Raw genomic sequence first — 9,549 nt, 5'->3', positions numbered from 1 at the left:
GCAATCCCAACAATGTGCTTCAGATTTGATTTAATCCCCTGTGTTGCAAGCATTTCCCCCCAGTACGGTTTACAAGGCGCGTGGGCCTGCCCCCGTGGGTTGTCGGGACCCTCAGGTGGGCTCGCAGCCGATTGGACGAGGCTGCGACTGAGCTCCTCCCGGCTATTTATGGCAGACGCCGGTCCAGACTTGAGCCCATACATGGGTGGCCCAGAGGTACTCAGCAAACCGAGCGACCCTCCCCGCTGGCGGGTCGCCTGTCCCACTCGTTCCAATCCCGGGTGTATATTGCGTCACGTCAGGTGTGGACTTTATGGATTTATTTCTGCAGGTCTATCTGCGTATGTAGTTTTTGAGTTGTTTTGGGTTTTTGGTTTTACCTGCTTACATCCGCAGGTTCCGCAGCACTTGAACAGGGAGCAGTAAACCCTGATTGACGCCTGCAGGATACATGTGAGTACAGGACAAGACCGTCCTTCCTTCATTTGATGACATTTGAATACAAAAGCAGCCGTCAGAAAGAGTTGGGATGTGGCTGATTGAAACAGGCCTCATGCGTATTTGTTTTGCTCGACAACACATGACTTTTTTCCTCCAACAGAATGGGACTTGATTCTTTCTTTCATATTGAAACTTTTTTTTGCTGTCAAAAATGTAACGATTCTAAAAAAAATCTGGAAAATATACAACCTTGCTATTGAAAATGAACGTCTGACTCCAAAAGAGGATTTTTTTTAATTTAATAATATGATATAGTATTTTACATTCCTTTTCTACGACTACTACTACTACCTTTTTAAAAACTTTTTCATAAAATATAATTTTTGGGGGGTTTAACAAATTGTAAATCGTTTGTCTCAGAAATGCATTTTTCTCAAGGTTACACTTTTTTTCTTGAAATCAGTTGTTTCTTGCGGGGAAAAAATACAGTAATCCTTTTTCCAGAAAAATCGGGACAAAAATCTCAAACATTTGTTTTTTTTTTAAAAAATTACATTTTTAAAATTCTGAGAATTTTAAATAACGCAAACAGCTGACTTTTTTATTGTAAGATATAAAGTTTCTTCTCGAGAATGTCATTTTTTTACTGAAATTATCTGACTTTTTCTCGTAAAAGAGTGAACTTGATATGACCTTTAAATAAATAGAAAATATGTTTTTTTTTAGGGAAATATGGACCTTTATTCTTGCAAAAATACAACTTTTCAAAGAACATTCTATTTTCTTCTTGAAAATAGTCCCCCCGCAAATAATTTTCATAAATCCAGCACGCTTTTGTCTAAAATATCTAAAAAAAAAAAAATGGGCATGACCATTTTCAGCCAAGAGTAATGTATTTGAACAATATCATCATCATCATCATCATCATGACATCATGACATAAGCATGAAGCGTGTAGTTCCCACACAGCTGTTGGCAAGCTGCCTTGTGCAACGTGCCGTGTTGATTATGGTGCAAGCTGTGTGTAGTGCGGCGGGCGGGACCATATGAGCACCTGCTCGGCCCATCAGGACACACATGACCACATGGCTACAAAGACACGCACACACACGGCCCTTGATTAATTCTCCCCCAAACATTTTTTAAAATCTTTTCAAATGTCAGAAAAAAGGAAAACTCAAATACATGAAAAAATATTGAAAAAGAATAAGAATAAAAATTGTGAGTCCGCAGCAGTCAACTCTATTTTTAATTTGCAATATCACCATTCAACACTAGATGGCAGATGTGTTTTAGTTGCAATTACACCAGGTATAAAACAATAATACAATACAACTTTATTTATATAGCGCATTTCACAACAGCTGGAGCTGTTACAAAGCGCTTTCCATTTGGCGTAATATAAATTTGCGGGAAATTAGCTTACAAAATAAAAGACAAACAATAGATAGCAGAAGAACAGCAGAACAGCGACAGTCTCATGTTGAGACGAAAGCTAAAGAATAAAAATATGTCTTCAAACCTTATCTGTCCCTTTAGTCCACATGAGTAGGCCTAATCAGTTTGTATGATTGTTTGTATTATTTATTATTAATAATCTTTTTGCGGATTTGGAATGATATGCAGGACAAACATAACACCTCAATAATATTACAATTTTTGTTTTTTGATTTGAGAATCTTTCAATAATTTGAAAATTTACTCCAAGCAGTTTGCAGTTTCATTATGCAAAAACATTTTAAGGTTTTATATACTATTCAATATTTTACTGTTGATACTTTTTTTTTTTCAAAATCATTAATTTCAGTTTGATGTGGCGCTATGCTAAAAAGAAAAGATTTAAGCTGTTATGTATTTAAAAAACACTTATTAGATCTCCCCAAATTGGGGACCATCAGGCCCATTAGATGTGAGGCAGCACATCTGGCCCCCACCACGGTGATGATGATGATGAAGAGGAGGAGGAGGAGGAGGAGAAGTGGGTAATGGATAATGATGTCCTGAAACTTTACATTGAGCAATAACATGCCATTGGAAAGATCATCACAACATAATGCAACTTCATAACATAATGTAGTTTGCGTAATCCCACGTAGCTCATGCGCAACCGCGGAGGAATATTCAATGAGGGTTTTAAAAAACAGAGGGGGTAGGAGATTTGGGATAGGCGTTGAGGTTGGAGGGGTGACACAACAAGGCTGGCTGCCGTCTTGTAAACACAAGACTCTGGACAGGGTGACCTCCACTCAGCAGCCACTCACAACACATGTTGCCTTATTAGGGGACAGCCGCCTGGGACAAGTGTGTTAAGTGTGCAGGGGTGTGTGCGTGCGTGTGTGTGTGTGTCTGCCTGTTTTAAAGGGTGAGAAAAAGCATCAGAGTCAACAGTGTGATTTGACACCAGGCTTCTTTTTGTACTTCAGCACATTATGCATGAAAGTTTTGCATATATGCAAAACACAGCATACTGCACATGTAAAAATGTATACTGAACATTTTTCAATGACAGCACTCTAAGTCCATACTTAAATACTGAAAATAATCAGACCGATGTTATAATTATTACAATGATTATCATTATTATTATTACAGTTATTATTGTTGTTGTTGCCGTTATTATACATTTAGTGTGTTTTCAACTCAATGAATACATTTGAATAAATAATGTAATATATTTTCATTCTTGCATATGGTTTTATTTCATATTTTCAACGAGAACAAGTTAGAATTTTTCATGACTACTACTAAAAATAACCATGTATTTTTACGTTAATCATTTTAAGAATATAAAAGGTTTAATTGAAAATAGGAAGAAGATTGATAAGGTATACCATACACATGCACAGCTTAATGTAAATGTATATTTTTTAAATACTTTTCCTTTCTATTTAACATTTTTAATAACTTTATTAAATATGTTATTAATTTCAGACCATATGTAATGTGTTTTAATTAATTAATTCATTAATTAATTACACCAAAATAGCAGCAATCAAAATAAAAATGTGCAAGGAAAACTAACTTTAAAACATTTTATTCTTTGGCTTTCAAAATTTTTTTGTGTTTTATAGTGTTTACGGTTTTATCTTATTAATTTACTGCTTTAACAGTCTTTGTTTTCCTATTACTGATTTTTATTTATTTAGTTTTTGCACCGTACTTTGTATGCACCACCTATGGTTGTTTTGAAAGTGCGGCGATAAATAAAGTTGATTAGAGTTGAGAGTTAATTAGTCATACAAAATTGTTACGTTGTATTTCGAAAAGCTGACTATTAGTTTTTTTTTCTCAGACAGATAAAAGTACAACTCTTGAAAGCAGAAAAACAAAAAATAGCAACCAGTCAGTGAAAGCCTGGGAGTAAACACTTCTTATCACACAATCCTAGACAGGATTACGGCACAAATGTGTTAGCTTGCTAACGCTAATTGGCGTGCATGGAGCTTCACCTTCAGTTGGTGGCCCGTATGCCCGGGAAACACCATACACACCGCACCGACGCCTCCCCCCCCCACCACCACTAAGCACCCCCCGCCCCCTCCGGCACATCGCGTCCAATCCCCTGTGCCGCTGTTTTGATCATCGCGGCTAATTTGTGACTGTAATCTGATTAGCGCGCTGAGCAGCTTTGGCGTCCCGCTGCGTTATCGTTCTCCGACTCGGGTGACATTGTGAACGGGTGGTTGCCGGTGGTGGTGGTGGTGGTGGTGGTGGGGCCACCGCTCGGTTGCTGGTGAGCGATTGCTCTCCACACGACTAAACATGTTCCGAAATCCTTGGATATCTGGTTACCATGTCAACCATGTTCAGTACTGCGGCACAGGTAAGGCCTGGTGGTGACCAGGTGTCCTGTTTTCTGCCAAAGTGTCCTTTTGGAACTAAAAAAAGTATCGGGGGCGGGACAAACTATCGCAAATGTTGTATTGTACCACGGTACAGTCTCGATAGGTTACTTCTTTATTTATAGATATTTTTTACAAAACCTTATTTTGTGGTCATTCTGTGGTGACCAGGTGTCCTCTTTTCCAAGGACTTGTCCTACCTTTGTGACCTAATTGTATTAGTGAAAAAAAAAATCTAGTGTTATATATCGTATCATGGTACGGTATTGATATGTGGGTGTAGAATATTTGTACGATGTCCTGGTGGTGACCAGGAGTCTTGTCTTCAGACCTAAAAAAAAGCATTAGCCGTTGTACGAACTGGATAACGATATTGTATCGTATTAGGGTACAGTATCAATAGTTAGTTATACCTGTTGATTTTTTTATGTATTTTTTTTTTTAGCGCCACATTTCCAGTGGTGAACCTTGTTTGTTTAATGCGCGTCGGTGACCAGGTGTCCTCTTTTTCTTTTACTAATCTTCCAAGTCGGTCTACAAACCAGTCAGAACACATGGCATGTCGTCTTTTCCGCATTGAATCGCCGGCTACGATTTTTTTATGTTGCTGGCAGCGTTCAACTTCCTCGCCCGATTGGCAGCATGCGGGCCTTTTCCGAGGAAAACTGAACTGACTTGATGCGCACGGGGCTTTCCAAACGGATCGCGTACACATTGCAAAGTCTTGAATTCGAAAAGCATACACATGACCACTTTTGACAGCCAGATTTTTTTTTATCTTCTTGTGTGCTGTGGAGGGTTCAGTGAGTCCAAAAAATAGAACCAGATTTGTTCTAGTGGTGTCTGGAGCGGTAACTGAATCTGCCTGCGACAAAAAGGGAAACAACTTTTACAACAGACTGCTGCGCTTGTTGTGGGAGTTGCTATGGACTGCATGGAGAGTGACTGACACGCTAATCAACCCCCTAAAAAAACATCAACATCAAGCATTAATCGCTGAAGCAATTGTTTCTTGTGACTTCTGTCTCATATTCAGTGCTATAAATCTTTACTAAGCTAGCACAATTTGATCATTTGATCCTCCATCTTCACAGGCAGTGTGACTATCATATAATGTTGCAATGCGACCTGCGAGGAATGTCAACTTGCACGCATTTCATTGACACCCATGTCACTGTCAACATGATTTTTACTTTCAAAACGGCAGCACATTTGCTCATTATAAAAAGCTATAACCATATGACTAACGTTGCATTTTGTTCATATCTTAAACAAAGAGGGTTTAAAACCCAACCGACTAATTTTATTACAGTTTGGAGGGGTTCATCTAGAATGCGAACATAACAGAAATAGGTAGTTAATTAAATTAAGTTAGAAAAATTCTACAAAAACACTTTGTCTTGCGCAGGGGTGGGCAAACTTTTTGATTGGCGGGCCACAATGGGTTCTAAAATTTGACAGACGGGCCGGACCAGGAGAAGGTGGATGGGGTGTTTTGGTAACCTCACCTCATTGGAGAAAAAAAAAAAAATTTAAATGAAAGTGAACAAAAGCAGTACAATATATATGTCTTTGAAAAACCACAGTATTTGGAAAATGAAACATTAACAAGGTTTATTCATTACATTTTTTTCAAGTTCGGCGGGCCGGATTAAAACATCTAACGGCCGCGTATGGCCCCCGGGCCAGAATTTGCCCACCCCTGGTCGAGCGTGTTCATATTTTAAGTCAAGTCATCACACTCTGCCCGCAGAGAATGTCAAAGGCGTTTGAAAGTCTTGTCAATTTGGCATCACCTATTTGTCTGGAAATGGTTCAAATTTGGCAGCAATTGGACAAAAATCCAGTTTGTCTTGGAAATGACCTGCGAAAAAAGCCCAAAATAGATCTGAAATGGCAGATACGTCAAATAAAAATGGCAGACTTATAGTGTCTTTTTTTTTTCTGGATGTGACTTCTTGCGATTTAAAGACTGCTATAAAATTTCATGCTGCTAAATTAAACTTTAAGGGCTGGATTGTCATAAATTTCGGTGGGCAGCACCAAACCAATTTCAAACGCTAGTCCTGTTTTGTGGTCTTAACTATGTTTTTTTGTCCTGGCAGGATTTGGACCAGAAGCTTTGGGCAAACTTTGTTCCTCAACATCATTGCCAACCGAAGCCTTAAGGTAAGAACCGGAGAGAAATTAGTTCTTATATTAGTAAAAAAATACTAATATTTTAATTAACGTGCTAATGACATCATACCATTGTTTTCTGTATAATACAAGTACCTAGCCCAACTTTAAGCTAACATTGGCGTGGCACACCAATGGATTCAAATGCTTAGTAGAATGTTCTCCTTTTGGCTAACAAGCTAACAATTGTCATTTTACATCAAATACAAAGTCGTAGACAACTTTGAGCTAACAGAAATGTGCCTATTGATTCAAATAACTATGTAGCCAACCATGTAGCATAATGTTAGCATTTTAATTAACAAGCTAACGATAGCTAACCATTTCTTTTCATGCTTCATGCTTGGTCATGAAGACAGAGATAAAGTATGTCAGCATAGACCGCTTTATGTTGCCATGTCTGCATGGTCAGCATTAAATGCTGCTGATGTCTGGAGCAGTAAATTCCCAGACACATATTAAAAAATAATGCATAGCATTCCATCCACAATTACACAAAGCCTCTTTTGCAGCATGTAATGACTCCTGCAGTTCTATAAGCAAACGCTGTCCGCCTTACGAGGAAGGCTTGTTGATGTTGTTTGACTTTGGAATTAGTCCCTTTTAATACCATTGTTTGTGTCCAGATCTAAAAATAGCTACTTTGTACAAAGGAAATAGTTGAAGTTAAATACGTTTTTGTGCCAGGCTGATTAGAAGTGTTGCGACTCGATGACCTTGTTCTTGAGTTGGATCCTGATGGATGTGACACTTTCACCTCGCGTCACCCTTTTAAGACGATCCGGTCAGCAGTCATTTACCATAAACCCCTTGAGCTGCTATGTGTGCATTCAGGTTTTTTCGAGTCCGTTGTCTTTATTTTTTTAATTTATTTGATTTTTTTTTCTTTTTACTTTTAGTTTTCAGAGTGATTTCTCCCTGCACGACAAGGCCACCCTGGTCAAGAGCATTTCAGATACAGATGCCAAACTCCTGGTCGTACTTCCCAAGGGTGCGCATTAGTTTCTTTGGTTGTTATTTTAGTGCTATACCTTTTATTAAAAACTGTACTGTTACATTTAGTTTCAGAATTGAAGAAATACTTTGAAGGAGCTCTTCCGGCAGATTTCGAGATGAACAGGTATGGACTCTTTTAGAATTGTAACTAATTTTTGAAATGCGAGAGACCACCACGTGACGAGAAAATAATCAGAGTGTCCTCGAAATATCCAATACCACATCCCACCACACCAAACATAAAACTAAAGCTCATTTTCGAACCCAGATGTCTGTCATAGTACCAAGACTGATCCTTGCCACAGGACATGTACCGAATGAAGAATCGTAGTCAAGGAAGAAAAAACTGTTGTGGATTTCTCATTTTTATTGTTTTGAATGACCAGTTGCTCCTCAACAAGTCACCAGGTGATTGGCAGTCATTCAGTTTAATTTCACAATCACATAGCGCTTGGCTTGGCATACATATCTGTATTTTCCATAAATGATCACCTGATGGTTTTCCATAGCAGATCAAGGAGAGAAAATCCATAAGAACACACCCACGCACAGACATTTGACTATATGGCCTTAGCTGACTTAGTTTATCTGTGTCTTTACCATACTGCAAGCCTTTGTATTTTATTCCAGGAAGGAGAGGATTGCCCGGCGTCTGGAAGGGATTGAAAGTGACTCTCCGCCAGCACTGCTGCCTGGCGGTTTGGTTGCCAACAGAATGCTGGAAGAGGACCCACCCCGATACACTCGGGCCTCGGACCCTTGCGAGCCTTGTATGATGGGTGAGCTGCCGCCAGATTTTGCACTACTTTGTGAACTGAAAGATCACGTCTGTTTGCTTATTTTTTAACGCAGTGAGGCGCTTTAGTCAAGAGGAGCTCGACGGACCCCAGAAGCCGGTGACATCTGCACAGCGCCAGTCCAGAGGGGTAGTCGGTCACACAGAGCCGATGTTGGTGTACGTCGACCCAATGACGTTATCTAACTCCTCGACACCCGCGTCTGCACCTTCAGACCCAGCCGATTTGAGTTCAAAGGCCGAGCGCATTGCCCGCTACAAAGCCGAGAGACGACGGCAGCTGTCGGAGCGGTATGGCATCCTCCTAGACCAGGAAATGGACATTGATTACGCGTCACGCTACCGTGCACGACTCGATCAAGATGCCGCTGCCGACAGACACTCAGCTGGAAGGCAAGATAGACCAGAAACAGAACCGACAGATAATGAAACTGGTGGCTCGTACCACTCTGGTGTGGGCAGGGTTTACATGAGGACTCACCCGGACCTCGCATCCACAATTCCATCAGGCCCAGTCAACACAAACCAACCTCCAGCACGTATCCAAGACAGCAGATTCTCAGAGCAGGAAAGAGCCATGAACATAGAGAACTACCGAAGAGGCGGCGCTCAAGAACGGACATCTCAAACCAGGGCCCAGGAGCTCCACGTGCCTCCGCCACCTCCGCCTCAACATCACCATCAGCAACTGCAGCAGCAGCAGCAAAACCCCATTCGCCACCACCACATAGACACAACGCATCCAGAGCAAAGTTCCAATTCCAACAGGGACAACAGCGTCGCTCCGGTGCCCAGCTCGCCTCGCACTGCCCGTCGGGCCTCACTGCCAACTCGCTATGGTATCTCTCCCGGGGATTTGTTCATTGAACAACAGGCACAGAGCATCCTCAACAGGCAAGGGTGAGTTCATGAAATGTAATTTTGATTTTGTTCTGGTCTCAAGGCCAAGGGCTCTTTCCTCTTGCTTGGGATTTTGAGGAACCAAGTAAAAAACACCTCAAACATTGTTTGAAAACCTTCCATTGACATACTGAAATCATGATGATCTTGTCTCAACTTGGTAAATCGTCTAGTAGGGGAGCATTTCATAGTTCTACTTGTCACTTGAAGTCACTGGCATACGTAGGTGAGCATTCATTATTTGTACTAAACAAATTAGAATTAAAAAAATGTGACCAATTAAGTGAAATTAGATCAATTCCTGCAGCACACATGTTGATCTCTGCCGAAACACTAATGTGTGAGCCTCGCTCGTAAAACCTCCCACCCCTTTCCTGGTCTCACATGTCCGTACTA

The 9,549-nt window shown here is 40.4% G+C and overlaps 1 protein-coding gene across 8 annotated transcripts in view; it reads left to right on the top strand.

The window, feature by feature from the left end:
* The first annotated feature begins 200 nt into the window (after positions 1-200).
* Positions 201-9,549, top strand: part of LOC148326134 (supervillin-like) — a 29,102-nt gene continuing 19,753 nt past the window's right edge. For 6 of the 8 annotated variants that reach the window (XM_088310719.1, XM_088310722.1, XM_088310721.1 and 3 more), the window contains exons 1-6: positions 4,119-4,264; positions 6,389-6,452; positions 7,361-7,452; positions 7,524-7,581; positions 8,088-8,236; positions 8,310-9,153. In XM_088310719.1, coding sequence (XP_088166845.1) covers positions 4,204-4,264; positions 6,389-6,452; positions 7,361-7,452; positions 7,524-7,581; positions 8,088-8,236; positions 8,310-9,153 — 1,268 coding nt within the window. In that variant the 5' untranslated portion in view covers positions 4,119-4,203. The other 2 variants (XM_088310723.1, XM_088310724.1) reach the window with 2 other exon arrangements.

The sequence above is a fragment of the Idiotropiscis lumnitzeri genome, chromosome 12, assembly GCF_059441095.1.
Source record: "Idiotropiscis lumnitzeri isolate Australia: NSW breed Sydney's pygmy pipehorse chromosome 12, RoL_Ilum_1.0, whole genome shotgun sequence".
Lineage (NCBI taxonomy): Eukaryota > Metazoa > Chordata > Actinopteri > Syngnathiformes > Syngnathidae > Idiotropiscis > Idiotropiscis lumnitzeri.
The sequence above is the reverse complement of the archived record's forward strand: the minus strand, read 5'-3'. Positions and strand labels throughout refer to the sequence as shown.